Source organism: Lynx canadensis, chromosome C1, assembly GCF_007474595.2.
Source record: "Lynx canadensis isolate LIC74 chromosome C1, mLynCan4.pri.v2, whole genome shotgun sequence".
In the NCBI taxonomy this organism is placed as follows: domain Eukaryota; kingdom Metazoa; phylum Chordata; class Mammalia; order Carnivora; family Felidae; genus Lynx; species Lynx canadensis.
In genome coordinates, this window is record NC_044310.1 from 163,813,756 (window position 1) to 163,830,111 (window position 16,356).

At 56.0% G+C, this 16,356-nt stretch overlaps 2 protein-coding genes across 3 annotated transcripts; both read left to right on the forward strand.

Moving 5' to 3' along the window:
- The first annotated feature begins 1,448 nt into the window (after positions 1-1,448).
- HOXD12 (homeobox D12) lies at positions 1,449-2,410 on the forward strand. The gene is made up of 2 exons (XM_030328333.1): positions 1,449-2,022; positions 2,172-2,410. Exons 1-2 carry the CDS (start codon positions 1,449-1,451, stop codon positions 2,408-2,410), a joined length of 813 nt encoding a protein of 270 aa, XP_030184193.1.
- A 3,728-nt stretch (positions 2,411-6,138) lies between these two features.
- Positions 6,139-11,277, forward strand: HOXD11 (homeobox D11). Of its 2 annotated transcripts, none has more exons than XR_004343934.1 (2): positions 6,139-6,228; positions 10,548-10,604. XR_004343934.1 is itself a non-coding variant. In XM_030327716.1 (2 exons), the coding sequence occupies exons 1-2, from the start codon at positions 9,014-9,016 to the stop codon at positions 10,781-10,783; spliced, it is 1,020 nt and encodes a 339-aa protein (XP_030183576.1). In that variant the 3' UTR covers positions 10,784-11,277. The 2 variants fall into 2 exon arrangements, 1 of the variants encoding a protein (XP_030183576.1); XM_030327716.1 differs by lacking the exon at positions 6,139-6,228 and adding an exon at positions 9,014-9,797 and having other exon boundaries at positions 10,548-11,277.
- Positions 11,278-16,356: the final 5,079 nt, after the last annotated feature.

Here is a 16,356-nt window from a genome sequence, read left to right on the forward strand (position 1 = left end):
CTGAGCTGGTAAGGAAACTCTGACAGAACCCTGAGGAGTCTCGGACATCCCCATCCTGACCCCATACCCCCGCCCTAGAGCGGGAGGAAGAGACCGACTGCGTTCCCCAGAACCGCCCAATTGGTCGCCATAACTCACAATAAAGTCGCAGCGCGGTGGTCAGCCTTGCCCTCCGGCGGCGCCTGTGTGGTCTCCGTGCCGGAGCTGGCGGTCTAACCAATTCCAGCTTGGCTCGGGGACCACGAGGAGGGCTGCAGGTTGGGGTGGCCGCCAGTCACGCGGCCGCTAGGTTTCTTGGGACCGAGGCAGGGGAGGAGGACCCATAGCCCTCTGGCCAAGCTAAACCGGAGGGCCTGCGGAGGGGGCTGCCGCATTGCCCCCGACGAGGGAGCGCCGCCCCTCCTGCTCAGGCCCCTGTTCTCCAGAACCCCGAACCCGCCAGCGGCCTTGGAGGCGCTGAGCGGAGCAACGCCGCTAGCCTGCTGCCTGGGCGAGCCGTGCTGTTCCCCGCCGAGTGACTCTGGCTCTTCTGTCCTTCCACACCAAGTCCGGGGAGCTCGTTCTGCTCTGCCCGCTGCAGAGGAGATGAACAGCTTGGAGTTCTGGTTGGCAGGACGTAGTCGCCAAGGTGACTCCTGGCAATAAAAGGAATGTAGCCTTTGGCCACGATTGGCCAACGCAGCTGCCCCTTCCTGGGCCAGCATTCTCCACGGACCGGGATGGCCGCAAATTTCCTGGGAGCAGAGGACTTGGCCATAGAGAAGCACACCAGAATTGGTTTGAAACCACCTTCCTGGGCACCAAACTTGGGCAGAGTTTGTGATGCATTTCTCCTCCATCAGCAAACCTTTGGAGCATGCCGGGTTGAGGCCGTGTGTGGGTCCTCGATGCAACATGACCAGTGCAGAATCCTCTCCAGAGGGACAGGGGCAGGAAGAAATCGGCCTAGGAGTAGCATAGCTCAGGCCTAGGGACAGAGCTGGTGGCCCCACCAGACAGTGGACTCTCTAGACAAGCCTAGCCAGAGGTGCACAGCGCTAGAAAAGGCCTTGGCTGCAACTTAAAGCTCGTGGAAGCAAGCCTGGTCTAGGTAGCCAGTGGGAAGGGGGAGTGCAAAGCCAATCAAGACCAAGAAGGATCCCAAGGGACATTGGGGCAAAGGCACCCAATGTCCCCCGCTCCTGAAGCTGAGCCCGGAAACTCACAGTGGTTTCACCTTCGTTCCACGTTCTTCTGCCTGGCAGCCTCCTCCTTCTCCATCGAATATTGCGGGAGTTATCATAATACCCTGAAGGGGGGGAAAACGGGTCGGGGGATGTAGGCGGTGCTGAAATGACCGGCTTTGAAGAACCTGCAGGCAAAGTTTCGTCCAATCGTCTGAGCCTGTCCTCTTATTCCCGGTTGTAACTAAATACTGCTGCGAGCACAGCCGAAGCCCTTTGTTGGAGATGTGTGAGCGCAGTCTCTACAGAGCGGGCTATGTGGGCTCGCTTCTGAATCTGCAGTCGCCTGACTCCTTCTACTTCTCCAACCTGCGGCCGAATGGCGGCCAGTTGGCCGCGCTCCCCCCCATCTCATACCCGCGAGGGGCGCTGCCCTGGGCCACCACACCCGCGTCCTGCGCCCCAGCGCAGCCTGCCGGTGCCACCGCTTTCGGCAGCTTCTCGCAGCCCTACCTGGCCGGTTCCGGGCCGCTTGGTCTACAGCCCCTGGGCGCCAAGGATGGACCCGAAGAGCAGGCCAAGTTTTATGCGCCCGATGTGGCCGCTGGGCCGGAGGACCGTGGCCGTGTGCGGCCGCCCTTCGTCCCCGACTCTAGCCTGGCCCCCGCGGCCGCTGCTCTCAAAGCGGCCAAGTACGACTACGCGGGTGTGGGCCGTGCGGCAGCGGGCTCTGCAGCCCTGCTCGAGGGGACCCCCTGCGCTGCCGGCTTCAAGGACGACACCAAGGGCCCGCTCAACTTGAACATGACAGTGCAGGCGGCGGGCGTCGCCTCTTGCCTGCGACCTTCGCTGCCCGACGGTAAACGGTGGCCATGCTCCCTGGGCCAGTCTGGGCTGGGCTGGGAGGTGGGGTGCAGGGGAGAGTGTGCAGAGGGAGGGAGCCGCTGGGGGCGGGCAGACAACTGGGAGCAGCCGGCAGGGCTGACTTGGGTTGGGGCTGTGTTGCAGGCCTGCCGTGGGGGGCGGCCCCAGGGAGGACCCGCAAGAAGCGGAAACCCTACACCAAGCAGCAGATTGCGGAGCTGGAGAACGAATTCCTCCTCAACGAATTCATCAACCGCCAGAAGCGCAAGGAATTGTCCAACAGGCTGAACCTCAGCGACCAGCAGGTCAAAATCTGGTTCCAGAACCGGCGTATGAAAAAGAAGCGCGTGGTCCTGCGCGAGCAGGCGCTGGCGCTATACTAGCCCCCCGCGTGGCCTAGGCTGGCCAGGCCTGCCCTTTTAAGCCGAGGCCTGGCGTGGAGGAAGAACTGGGACTAGGGGCTTTTCCTTCCGCTCCTTCTCCGCTGGTCCCAAGTACCCTCCCACTAAGTCTACAGCCCAGGAGCCCTGGCCAGTTGGGCCTCCACGCTTTCCGATCTCTGGGAGGGGCCTGCAGAAGTTGCAGCACAACCTTGGCCTTGAGGCTTCCCAAGTGGGGGCCTGGGGTCACCTGTCCTAGCTCTTGTCCGGGGCATTTACACGGGGGCTCACTCTAGCACCCTTGTACTTGGAATTCTGCTTCCACCTAGACTCCCTTTCCTCTCCTCCCCAGTTCTTTTTGAATTTAGCAGGCACCTCACTAGAGCGCAGAGTGGAATTGAATTTAGGAAGGCCTCCGGGAAGGAGTAGAAAGGGCTGCGGGCCCAATTCTCTTTGCCACCAAAGCCGCTTGTGGCAAAGCCAGAATCGTGGCTCTGGAGTGAGGAAAGGGTGCCGCCCCTCTCCTGTCTGCCCTGGCTGCTTGCGGAGGACAAAAGCTACCCTAGACCTTCAGACTTGGAGAGGAAAGGCAAGGGGAAGAAGGCTGGGGTGGCTGGACAAACTCATGGACACCTCGGAGTTTGGGCTGGGCTGACCCTTCCAGCTGGGCAGAATGGGGTGGATACTTCCTTCCCATGGATTCAAGCAGGGAGGCTGAGGCTCCACCACAAACTGAAATCTCTAGACTGTACTGGTAAAACTCCCCTACGTCTCCTATCTCCTCATACACGCCTAGGCTAGAGCCCTGCACTCTGTAACTGGACTGAGCTCTGGTGAGGACAGCTGCTAGTCTGCTTTGAGGCTGGAGTGCACTAAGAGGTGGGGAAAACATCCAGGGGGAGGAGAAGGGAGTGAGCAAGGATAAGGTTGTCCTACATTCCAACTGTAAATATGGCTGTCCTGTCGAGGTGGGTAAGGGTGCGGACATGTCTTTCTTGAATTAGGATAATTAGGCAGAGGTGAGAGGCCCTCCAGTAGTCAGGGGGTGAAGGAGGAGGCCCTTCAAATCCTCAGCCCCTGGTCACTGCTCTAGACCAAGTAGAGAGAAGTTCCTCTCTCTCACCCTCATCACCACCAGACAACCCCACTGGGGGCCTTTCTGTGCCTCAGCGCTATGCCCTTCCTGAGCCCATGCCTGGCCTGCCTCCATGGAGCCTGTAAGGCCCTGGGCCCTGCTGGGCTTGCTTTGTTGCAGCTAGGGTTCCTGAATGCCAGGTAGAGGTGTTTTGCATGTGCTGGGGTGTCCTGTCTTAACCTCACTGAAACCGAGCACCCCCCTCCAGCTCCTTCTACCATCCCCTACCTCTTTTCCCTCTCCTTCTGAGAAGTAGCGCCCCCCAACTTCAACTGAGATGTATGACAGCCAAAGAGTTGATTCCTTCCCAAAGTCCGATGACTTGTTTTTAGTGGGGGACTAGGCCCTAGATGGGGAGTGGGCACCCCACATAGCCCCAAGCCTCAGCCCAACTGACCTCAGTTGATGTTTTGACTAATTGCATTTTCTCTGCTATCTAATAGTTGTTGTGCATGTTTTATGTTGTTTTGATTTTGTCAAAAAAAAAACCCACAATAGCTTGTACATATCAGATACATAGAAATGTTTTGAATGGAAATAAATATCCAAGTCCCAGCCAAGTTGTCAAGGGACTGATGTCAATTTTTCTAAACAATTCAGATTCCCTCCTAATGATTTTAGGCCACCAAATTCGTTTTTCTTTTCTGGTTGTGGTTTCACTGTGGGTGTTGACTGTTCATTAAATGAGAAAATGGCTTCCAAGTCGGTCAGAAAATGGTGCATAAAAGCCCATGAATAAAATGTGTATGAAACATCCAAGTGGGAGGAAAGGGGACTGTAGGCAGACTTGAGCTCGTCTCCAACCTTAAGGGAACTCTCAGCTTGTTGCACACCAGGGCTTCTGTATGTTGCCTAAATTCCTCAATTTTGAAGCTTGCTGTTATGGGGAGGGGGTGCTTGCCAAAATAGGAGGTTCCTCAGATCTCAATACAAAAGATCTCCTTGCCATGTTTTTGGTCAGGCTTCTTTCAAACAGGCTATGCCCTGTGGAAATTCTCCATGCTGGCACCTTTGCCTGGAGCCCAGCATGGTCCCTTGGGAAATGTGGCCTCGGCACCCTTATACGCCTTAGGAGCCTCCAGCTGAGGCTGGGAAAGCTGCCATCCTCTTGCAGACCCCAACTCCCAGCTAGCTCTGAGATGGAAACCAGAGAACTGTTAGCTTTAGCAAGTGGAAGAATTAGCAAGAACCACTAAATCTCTAAGACCAAGTGTTCATGGGTTCCAACTCCCCTTTCCTGAAGCCAGTTTGATGTGTATGTTAAAAATATTTTTAAAGTAGCTCCTTTAAGAAAAACACAATGGTGGGGGGGGGCGGGGGGTGGGTAGGAAGCCAGAGGCTCCTGAGGCCCTGTCTTTAGAAATGTTTTCCCACCTGATGGGGCTCAGGGAAGTGGTGGTACCCGGAGCCGGATCTCTCTCCCAGAACAAGGGAACAAAGGCGGAGGCCACACTCAGACCTCTCAGACCTCAGGTCCGGAAAGCTGGGTAAAAGACTAGGAAATCAGACTTAGATGCAGACCCTACAGTAACACAGAGAGACAGTTTCTTTCCCATGTATACCATTAAATCACCATGTTCTTTCTCTTTAGCCTGGGATGTGGGGTGGGAGGAGAAATTCATGGAGACCACTCCCCAAAGAGATCGAAAGGATTCTAAGTGTAAAATCTTGACTGTTGGTTGGGGCTTCAGCAGTGTTTTTTCAAATCTATCCCTTTTACTGACCCGCACAAATACAAAGGCAGTGGTGTCCTCTCTCCTTTCCTAGCCGAAGTCCTATCAGGGATTTGGAACCACGACGAAATTCGTAAGAAACAAACGCCGAGAGAAATGATGCTGAAATCTGAGTGCTCAACATTCCCTCGCACAAAGACAAATGCGTCCTCCGAAATGCGGCAGTCCAGGCAGGCCTCTTGATCAAGAAAAAGGGTTTTAAACGAGAAAAAATGGCTTCGTCTGGCATTCAATCGGCTGCGAGCTCAGAGGGCCGACCGGGGGACTCTTAAGGCCTGGGGGCTCTTCCCGAGGGAGGCGGGCTGGGGAGGCTTCCGGGAGGCCGGCGGGTGGAGGAGAAATTCAGAACCGTTGTAAATATTCATGTCTGCGGGGGTGGGGGGGAGGGTGCCTCTTCACCCCGCCTCTCCCAGCTGCATTCACCACCACCCCCCCTTCGTCGGGGGGGGGGGCACAGCGCCTGTCCGATCGTCCTTGGACAAAGGTGATCTCCCCACATTTTTGTTCTCCGGTCATTTGACTTAGGGAGTCCATTCCAAAGGTTCTGCTGGGAAGGGACTGGCTCTGGGTGTTTTCCCCCCGCGTTTCTCCTCTTCTTTCGTTTCCTAAAAGAGCATAAATAATTAAAGTTTGGCAGGGAGGAAAAGCTTTCTTGCAGAACTGTAGTGGCAATAAATGAAATGACTCAGAATCCCTTCCCCAGTCAGCTTTTACGAGGGCTGCCAGACAGTGTCTGTTCACGTTCTCCAGATACCAGGGGCGCCCTGACAAAGTTAAGGTCAAGTTAGTGTCTTATCTTGGGTGGCTCAAAATTACCGCATCGCGTCTGGGCGCTGCGCGGAAAGCTACCACTCGCGGAGCAGCTGGATGTGCCGGGAGGGTCGGATGCGCTCTCTGTGCTTCGAGTGGGGCCGTGCAGGCAAGGACAAGGCCACAACGCCGGAGTCTTCATGGTAGGTTCTCGCGGGACGCGCGGGTCGGGAGGCTGCGGTTTTCCTTAGGTTTTGGGGTGAGGATCGAGGAGGGAGCTAGGGCAAAAGGCCGTAGCGGGCCGGGCGGAAAATGAAAGCCCAAGGTTGGGTGTGGGGGCGGGGGTCCGCGCTAACGCGCAGAGAGGGGTCCGCTGCCCCTTCCCCTGTGCACCCGCGCGCCGCTGCAGATGGCGCACCCTCCCCCGCCAAAGCGCGGCTCCAGCCGGAGCCGCCATCGCCATGTCGTTGAACTTGAATGGTTCCGTCCTCCCCATTTCCCTCTTCGGCGGTCAGCAGGCTCCGCTTTGGGGGCAGCAGGCTGCCTGCGCCCCACCCCGTACGAAGAGAAGGTGCGAGAATTTTCCGCACTCCCAGACCCATAAAGACTCGGCTGCGGGGGTGGGGGGGGGGGTGCAGCCGCTGCCCTGGGTCCTGAGCGGCCGCAGGGCCAGTGTGCAGTGTCCGGGGAGCCATTTTAGGAGAGAGATCCAGGGGCGTCGACCACGAACGAGCCCGAAAGGGAGAGGCTTGGGCGGGGGATGGAGATAGGAGGCAGATAAGTGTGCTGGCGGTCTGGACTGAGGAGAAAGGGGCGAGCGGGAATCTGGGCGAGGGTGCCAGCTGGGAGGAAGGTGCACAAAACGATGGGTAGTTTGGGGGGCTGGGGGAGCCTCCTTGCCCTCCAGTCGCCACCGACCTGTTTGCGCAGCGTTCGGAGGAAAGCAGAGGTGGGAGGGGGGGCGGAGGAAGAAGAGTGGGAGGGAGAAAAGGAGGGAGGAGAAAGAGGAAGAGGGGGGGACAACGGCCAGAAAATAGATATGAGCTCCGATCACCCGCCTTTTCTCTGTCTGTCGGCATGGTGGGCAGAGCTCACCACACGGGCACTGCGGCAGCCGGGGCCAGGGAGGGAACCAGCTTCTCAGCCTGCGTCGCCCGCCCTGAGCGTAGGGTTGAGGCCCAGAACCCAGTTCTGGGATTGCCTGGGCAGAGGAATCTTGGGTGCAGGGGCAACTTCTTGCCCTCGGTTCTGGGATTTGGGTTTGGGGAGCTTCTTTCTGAGAGACTGATTCTTTCCTTTGGAGAGCGCTGGCTCTCCCAGAGGCCGGAGTCCAGGCCTCGCCCGGCCCCACGGGCTAGGAAAGAGGGACACAGCGGCAGCGGAGGAAAGTGAGGCCTTGGGGCAAATGGATGGGGGGCCCTGGGGGTCAAGTGGTACAGGGAGGCTCAAGCAAGGAGGAAAGAGCTGCTGAGAGCACTCCCCCCTCCCAGAGCCACCGGACCACCTGGAGGAGCCCCTCAGTGATCATGCCGGCCCCAGGGCACCGCAGGAGCCTGGGGGAGACTCGGCGGCGTAGACGCGTAGGCCTTGGAGGGGCTCCGAAGCAAAGAAGGGGCTGGATGTGAGGCGGGCTGGTCCCAGTCCAGGTCAAAAAGCAGAGAGGGTGAGGAGGGTGGAGGCGCCAGTGGTTTGTCTCCGGTTGGTAGGGAGTGGGAGGCCAGGCACCTTTAGAGTAGGACTCCAGATCCTTTTGTTCACCAGACCCCCCACCTTCTAGAGGGGCATGGGGCGTCTCCGCTGGCTGAACTTCCTCCTTGCGTTAGCATTGGGAGAGAAAAGGCAGAGAGGCGACAGGGAGAGCACAGAGGTGGTGACACACAGCTAGGGCCAAGGAAGAGAGAGGATCAGGGGACAGAGAAAGGAAAGGAAACGAGGAAAGTAAGAGGAAGGAAGAAGGCAAGAGGATCGAGAGTCAGATGTTCTGCTGACTGAGCCAGCCAGACACCCCAAGGAAGCAAGAGGAAACAAGAAAAGGGAGTGGGAGAAGAGAAGACAGGAGAGAGAGATGTGAGAAAACTGAAGGGAGACGAAGGAAGGAGAAAGAGAGACAGGAACACAGAGAGGAGGAGAGAGGGCGAAAGATCCGAGTGGGCACCGAGGCCCTGGCCTGGGTGAGCTCCTGGTAGGGTTTTGGCGTGGGTTTTTTTCTGAGGCTGGCACTCGCGTTCCCGGGGTCAGGAATGGAGAGAGCCAAGTTATTCCGCGATAAACGCGCAGGGCTGAGAAATATGTAAATCAGGGCTCCTCGCGCCCCGAGAGTGGCGCAATTACGCCCCTTGAGCAAGAAGCAACAAGCTCCTGGCGGGCAAGCTGCAGAGGGTGGCGGCGTCGCGGGGGAGGGAGCGGCTGCAGGAAGAGGTGTGGGGGGTGGGAACCTCACAACCTCACACCTAGTCCCCTGTGCCCTGGGCTGGGGCTCCCCCCTCCGCTCTCCGCTTCTTTCCCTTCCCCCTTCCTCCCCCTTCCTCCCCCTCCCTCCTCCTCCCCGCCGGCTTCGGTCCGCGTACTTAAAGCGGCGCGGGCGGGCGGGCGCGGGCGGGCGGCCCAGCCGGGCGGTGGCAGATGCACCCAGCAGTGGCAGCCGCCGGCGGCGCACAGGTGACCGGCCTGCGGCGCAGCCTGGTCAGGGGGCGCCCGGAGAGTGCCGGCTGGAGAGGAAGACCGATCCGCCCCCAGCGCGCGCGTGTCTCGGCGCCAGGAGCCGTCCCGGGGCGTGTTGGCGAGAGCTGATATAGATATAAGGACATTTCTCTCCATGGCGTCACGTGACATAATTACCACCAGAATCAATCAAGATGAATTGCACGTCAGCGCCCGGTGGGGATTTTTGCTTAGTTGATCCTGGCCCAAGCCTCTTGTGCAATCGATGGCTCAGGTTGGCGGCGCGGGGAGCGGCCCGGGGCTCGCCGGCGCGCACGCCGCGGAGCCATGAACGACTTTGATGAGTGCGGCCCGAGCGCAGCCAGCATGTACCTGCCGGGCTGCGCCTACTATGTGGCCCCGTCGGACTTCGCCAGCAAGCCGTCTTTCCTATCGCAACCGTCGTCCTGCCAGATGACTTTCCCCTACTCTTCCAACCTGGCGCCGCACGTCCAGCCCGTGCGCGAAGTGGCCTTCCGCGACTACGGCCTGGAGCGCGCCAAGTGGCCGTACCGCGGCGGCGGCGGCGGCGGCGGCGCGGGGGGCGGCGGCGGCGGGGGCGGCCCCGGCGGGGGCGGCAGCGGCGGCGCCGGGGGCTACGCTCCCTACTACGCGGCAGCCGCGGCGGCGGCGGCGGCGGCGGCGGCGGCTGAGGAGGCGGCCATGCAGCGCGAGCTGCTCCCTCCCGCGGGCCGCCGGCCGGACGTGCTCTTCAAGGCGCCCGAGCCAGTGTGCGCCGCGCCCGGGCCGCCACACGGCCCCGCGGGCGCCGCCTCCAACTTCTACAGCGCTGTGGGCCGCAACGGCATCCTGCCGCAGGGTTTCGACCAGTTCTACGAGGCTGCTCCTGGGCCCCCGTTCGCCGGGCCGCAGCCCCCTCCGCCTCCTGCGCCGCCACAGCCCGAGGGCGCTGCCGACAAGGGCGACCCCAAGACGGGGGCCGGTGGCGGCGGGGGAAGTCCCTGCGCCAAGGCGACCCCCGGCGCGGAGCCCAAGGGGGCGGCAGAAGGAGGCGGCGGCGACGGCGAGGGGCCCCCGGGGGAGGCGGGGGCTGAAAAGAGTGGCGGCACAGGTAGGCACCCGGTGCGGGGTGGGCGGCTGGGCCGGGGGGCCGCGGGCGCGGGGGGGTGGCGGGGGCCTCCCTCTGCTTGCGCCGTTTTATGTGCTGCTTTATAAGCGTTCGAAGGGGTTTATACATCCTATAAGATTTCCCGGGCCGTTGTAAAGTGTGTTTACGATAGGAAACCAATTTAGGTGGGCTTAAGGTAGACTTCGAGGGGACATTAATCGCTACAGAGAGCTTTTCCCCAGTTTGGGGGGGGTGGGGTGGTGCTAGAGACCATGGAGTGAGGGAGGGGAGATTTCAAGCCACTTGGTGAGTGTGGACACTGGAGCCTCCTGCTTCTAAGGGGGGTGGGGTGGGGAGATCCTTGAACTGGACTTTATCCAAGCCTCTGGCTGACGCGCGCTGCTGGCTGGAGTCGGAGCAGATGCCCCGGCGCGCTCGTGTTTCTCTCCCTTAGGGTTCCAACTCAGAGCCTGCCTTGCCCTCTGCTTCTCCGCCTCTGTGCCAGTGTGTGTGTGTGTGTGTGTGTGTGTGTGTGTGTGTGTGTGTGTGTCCGGGCGTGTACACACGTCCACGCCCGCACTCTCCTGTGCCCGCCCATATATCATCCCCCACGACGCAAGCAGGGTCTTTCAGCTGCGGCAGGGGACGTCCCCAACGGGCCGAGGCCTGGCCCTCGCTTGGGCCTGGGCCGCAGGGCGGGTGGGGGTGGGCAGTCAGCGGTCTCTCTCACCTCTTGGTTTCTTTGCCTTGCAGTGGCCCCCCAGCGGTCCCGGAAAAAGCGCTGTCCCTACACCAAGTACCAGATCCGCGAACTGGAACGCGAGTTTTTCTTTAACGTGTACATAAACAAAGAGAAAAGACTCCAACTCTCTCGGATGCTCAACCTCACTGACCGGCAAGTCAAAATCTGGTTCCAGAATCGAAGAATGAAAGAAAAGAAACTGAACAGAGACCGTCTGCAGTATTTCACTGGAAACCCCTTATTTTGAGAGCTCCAGGAAGCACCCCTCTCCCCGAGCCCCACTCACCCACCCTCCTCCCCAGCAACCTGCCCTCGGCAGGCCCAATGTCCTTGGGTTTAATGACGCCTCTTCTCTGTGGAACTCCACGATTCCTTCCCACGGTCAACTCGGGACCTCCCAGCGACCACTGCTGCCTGCGGACGAGGCCGGGGACTTGGCCGAATGGATCCTAATAAGGGGAAAATGGTAAATGCAAACGTCCCTTTACAATTTTACCGCCAATGTGCTGTTGTTCTCCCTCCCTCACTCTGAGTCCCCGTGGGGACGCTGTGGGATCTGTAGAGAGTTTAGGCCGCTGGGTTGGTTGGAAGGCACTTGTTTTTGTTCTGAGTTTAAGGGACCCGACCTTCCCCTTTGGTGAATGCAGATTATTTAAACTCTGGGAAATGTACCTTTGGTCTGTCGTATCAAGGCATAAGTCACTGTGTTTTGTGTGAATAAATGGTTTCTAGTAAAATGGAGGTTACAGCTTCAACACACTATATGATTTTTTCCTCTTTAAAGAAGTTTATTGTCTGATTAGGGTATTTTAGTAGCCAGAACCTTCTCCCATATGCAACTGAAAATCCAAGTGAAATGCTTTTTGATCCTGCTGAAATAAGAGTAGCTCTCTCTCACCTTCTCTAGGTTACACTCATTTTAAAATTCACTCTAGAGATGAATTTCTGAATCGAGGGTGGGACCCAGCCATGGTGGTGCTCCTTCCTCCAGGCAATGAGGCTGGGAGAGCAGGACCTAGGAAGGACGTCTCCTCCCCCCTATTTCCCAGCTTAGTGAACTTGGAATTTCTGAAAAGGCAAAAACCATTTAAAAAAAAACTTGTTAGACAATCCAAATTCACTCTTAACAAGCTGTCAAGGAGCCAGGGTCCCCCTCAAAAGAAACCAAGATTAGAAACCTTCATTGAAAAAAAAATAATTTGCCACAAGGAAGTTACCAATGGTGGAGAGGGCTTGGGGTCCTTGCTAGTGTCACAGCGGGCCTGCAGGAGAGGAGGTAAGACCCCTCCCTGCAATAGGGCCTGAGGCTGCAGACCCACTCCTCACTGCATTTATCGCTTCAAGTTAAAGAATGTGGTGGGGGCTGAACAGCACTTTATGTTGCAGGGCCAGGCCAGGCTGTTTACAAAACCTTGAACTGTCTAGACAACACCATAAAAGCCAAAGTTCTAAACAGCTTAATTGGGTTATATTATACACCTTCTGGTGGGCCCAAAAGAGATTTCCGCAATGTGCAATAAACTGTAGGAGTGAGAAAAGCATCTCTTTCTCTGAAAAAAGTAAAGTGAATCTTATGACTCTTAACCTCTCCTAAGCCCAAAGTCAAAAACAAAACAAAACAAAACCATAAGGTGTACAGGACCCCATCCATCTTCAGAGGAGGTATGCATTTCCAAATGCAAAATTTTTTTAATTGCCAAAGTTTGGGGGGGGGAAGGAAAAACATAAGTGCATAAGTGTATGCCTTTGAACTTCCAAAATGTCAAGGTCATCACCTTTAACCTTTCTGAATAATTAGGCGCCTTAAGGTTCTTCTGTGATATTCAGCCGCCACCCACTCTCACACACACACATGCTTACACATATCCAGACCCCCACATACATTTATGACCACACAGAATCATAACAGGGGCTCACCATAAATCTAAGCAAATTCCTAATTTCAGGATCAATAACCTTAATTTCCCTTCAAACATTTGTGTAATTCGATAGCAATTGACTTCTTTTTTAAATACTGGTTAGATTAAAATGTCTACCAGCATGCTTTTTATACAGCTGGTATATACTGAGGTGGGTTTTTTCTGGGGGGGGGAGGGTGTCATAGATAGCAGTCCCCTTTGCTGTAATGAAGAACCATGACTTTAAAAGCAGGCGTCTGAAAGAGGAAGCTCTAGTCAGATTTACACCTTCGCTATATTTGGGGGGGGGGAACTGTTGCCCCGTCAGATAAATTATTGTACTTTATGGAACAAAACTAAAAATATTTGTGCTGTTTTCTAAAGTGCCCCCTCAACCTTTGGTGAAAATTGCAAGAGAAACAAAGCCTACAATTGAATAATTTCGTTCGGAAGGGGATTCCTTTGTGTGGATTTCTGGACGTCCGTTAAAATGTCAGTGCCCTAGTAGTATGATCGTTGCAGGATCTTAAAACTGGTTTATTTCTCTCTCTCTCCGTCTGTCTTTTTTTTTTTTTTTTAACTGCGTCTAAATGTAGCAAGCTTGTGTGTCCACCCTCTTAGGTAAGCCCAACCGAGAGATACCGTTTCCCGTTTGCATGGCCTTGGAGAGCCACACGGGGGCGTGCTCACGTTCCAGAAGCCGCGTTTGGCGGAATAGGCCGCGGTACCGTATCTTTCCAATACTGGATTCTAATAGGCAATCTCAGCCCGTTAGAAACCGGCGGCCCCTAAGGTATTTGTTTGCTGTTTGTTTGTTCTCAGCAGCCACGAGGTGTGGGAAGTTGTATAAAGATAGAGAAAAGGGAGCTACCCGGATTCCTGAAATAGACAATCACCTAATCGTTGTCTTCCTAAAGATAAGGCTGTCGCAAAGAATACCGTAGTATAACCTGGTGGTGTCGAGGAGAGATTTTTTTAGAAGACAAATATGTGCATTTCGAAATAAGCCATGCCACTGCGAGTTAATTAAATTAGAGAAAATCCATTTTCTTGTTGGTTTGAGTATGAAGAAGGATACAGGGTAGGACCAACTCCTCCCCAAAACAGCATCCGCCTGGTACGCTCTCCGACCGCCTGAGATGATTAAAAGGCTTTTGTTTAAGACAGATGAGGGCGCCGGCAACTTAGCTGAGTGTGGTCTCAGAGAAAATGAGCCATGAGCCGCGTTGGGACTGAGGGGGTCGTTCTGGGCAAGGGAGTGCCCCCCAGTTGAGCCGTGCCTGGCGCCCGGTGATGGGAGGCTCTGGCAGAACTATGAGTTGGGGCGACAGGGTCAAGCTGGGCTTGGTGGCTTCGGGTAGCGGCAGACCATCCCGGGGAAACATTTACACTACAAGGTGGCAGAGAATGGGGGTTGCATTTGAAGCAAACGAGCTTTGCCTTTGACAGAATCCTGGACATTCTTCCCAGCTGCCTGCTGGCCTTGAGCACGGAGTTTGATTTTGGCACCAGCTCTTGGAAGCGGTTTTCTTGCTGCGTGTCCTCCTTGTGCCCCATCCCCCTTTTGCAAAGCCCCTGACTTTGGGAAGGGTCTCTGTCACCATCCTTGTCCAAAAGGGAGGTTCCAGAAGGGAGGGCTGCAGGACCTGGGCCGTTCTAAGGGAAGGTGGCTATGCCTTCTTTCCCGAAGTTCATTGTGAAGCGCCTCCATCCCCCAGAATTAGTGCTGGCCTCTTCCGCTCCGCTGTCTCTCTCTCCTTTCTCCAGACCCTAGACCAAAGGCCCTGGGTCCACCCCTGGGAGCCGGCATCGGCTTCAGTGGAGGCTGGGGCGCCACGAGCCCCCAAGTGAGGCATCAGCCAGAGGCATAGGTGTTCCCCGCGGGCACCCCTGACTCCTGTCTGTCTGACCGCGGGTCGGTATCGTGAAGCGACATTTCTCGGAGCCTGACCTGGGCCTCAGTCCAGGTGGGGCGAGAACTCTCCTCCCCAAATGTCGTTGTGTTCCTCTTTAGGCAGCAGCAGCGGGGGTGCACGTGGCCTTTCGGGGGCGGGGGTCTCTTGGCCTTGGCTGGCAGCCTTCCTCAGACAACGGGTACTCGGCAGTCCGCAGTTCCCTTCCTACCAGCAGCGCCCTACATGGGCCTGAAAAAGGACAGAGGATTGGACCAGGACTTAGGGGGGCTGCAGAGCCAACCCCTCCTGACTGTTCAGAGCTGGTGGCGCTCGTGGAGTGTGGCCATGTATCTTGAGTCACCGAGGTCTCAGATCCTGAAGTGGAGGGAAAATGAGCCAAGTAGGAGTCTTTTGTGTCTGTAACGGAAAGAGGCTCCCCAGCGGCCAGCCTTTTTGCACAATCTCCACACACTCTTCATTGAGGTGGTGGTGGCTTCCACAGCCTCCCCACTTGCCCCCCTGATTGCTTTTCACGTTGCCTGGGAGGTGCACAGTGCAACCCAGAGGGGCTCCCTGGGGAAGAAGCCTTTAAAATTTGTCCCCATCCGCTCTGCCCCCAAAGAGTGACACAGCCCTGAGGCCACTCAGGGCCCGAATTCAGGGTGAACCTAGGAGTCCCCAGGTCTACTCAGGCCCAGGGTCACTGCTCTTCTTCCTGGTGACAGAGGAGCGCAGATGCAAGCCACTTCTTGATTACAAATGCTAATTTCTTGCTAAAGCGACCCTATTAATTTTTCTCTGGGAAGAGCTGTGCCAGGGAGAAGGATGTCTCCGCACAAATATGGATATTCATCTCCTTTATAGCGCGATATTGATTTATTATTAATGGTAACTGCTCCAACTGATCTAAAGATGATCGAAAACAGCAGCTATGGACCTACATTAAATACTCGTAAGCAAAATACAGGCTGGCCCCGAAAGCCACTGCCTTTTCATTCCATTTGCCCCATGTTAGTTAGCCTTAGAGTCTTAGCCAGATGTTCCAGCCTCCCAGGTCCAGATCATCCTCCTGTATTCTATTTTGCTCAATTTTTATGATAAAATCGCCCTGAAACACTGGAGTCTCTGGCCTCAAAGAATTGGTCTGAAGGCAGATATTTGAGAAAGAATAAAATAGAATTTTGTGGTAATAGATTCAAAATTATATCTGATACACATTTTCTGTGAATGAAGAGGACCTATTTAAAGCTTCCAGTGCGGGGGTGACTTAGAGCCCCAAGCCACTGAGAGTTGAAACAGAAAGGCCCCCAAATTCGGAAGGCAGATCTTGTTTGTTTTGGCTCACCGCTAGACCTACCCGCTCCGCAAGGAATTGCTGGGTTTTCGCCTAATGTTTTCTTCGTGTATAAATAAAGATTATGAAAGGGCATTTGATGGGCATAAAATTCCCGATTAGATTAAACAGTCTTGTCTCACGAGTGGGATAGGGAGAATTGGACATCCGAGTTCCAGGCAGCTCCCCTGGCTGAGATGCAAAGGGACGACAGTCCTGGAGCGCCAGGCTGGCGTCAGGGTGCCTGCCGAGAGTGTGTGCAGCGGGCACTTTGTCCAGCCTTGGGCACGCTTAACCGTGGCCGGGATCATGATCTCCACCTTGTGATAAAACCATTTTGGGGGTGATGGTCAGCGGCTGTTAGCTTTGAATAGGACTGTAGCAGGCTAGAGTGAAAAGTTGGATTTTTTTTTTTCTCCTGCTTTTCTCACCGCCACCTCCCCATCCTCAAGCTTAAAATCAGCCACCCCTGCGGAAAGGTAATGTTTAAACCCCGGGCTTCGCCAGCCGGCATCCCGCAGCCGGAGCAGTTAGAGGCGCCAGGCTTTTAACCTGACAATGATGTTGTATTTGAACAGCTGCGTAAAGGTTTAAAAGGTCTGTCTCATTGCCACCGTGGAGTTTTTTAAAAGGGGTTATTGTTTGGGCGAGGGCACTTAGAGGGGACAGGCAAAGTGGTCCCAAGGCCGAAAAT

What these genes read in the sequence shown, in the direction of transcription:
- HOXD12 (XM_030328333.1), top strand. Translation starts at nt 1,449, where the DNA reads ATGTGTGAGCGCAGTCTCTACAGAGCGGGCTATGTGGGCTCGCTTCTG. An exon ending in GCGACCTTCGCTGCCCGACG is followed by an intron (nt 2,023 to 2,171) that starts GTAAACGGTGGC and finishes GCTGTGTTGCAG; the next exon opens with GCCTGCCGTGGGGGGCGGCC.
- HOXD11 (XM_030327716.1), top strand. Translation starts at nt 9,014, where the DNA reads ATGAACGACTTTGATGAGTGCGGCCCGAGCGCAGCCAGCATGTACCTG. An exon ending in TGAAAAGAGTGGCGGCACAG is followed by an intron (nt 9,798 to 10,547) that starts GTAGGCACCCGG and finishes TTTGCCTTGCAG; the next exon opens with TGGCCCCCCAGCGGTCCCGG.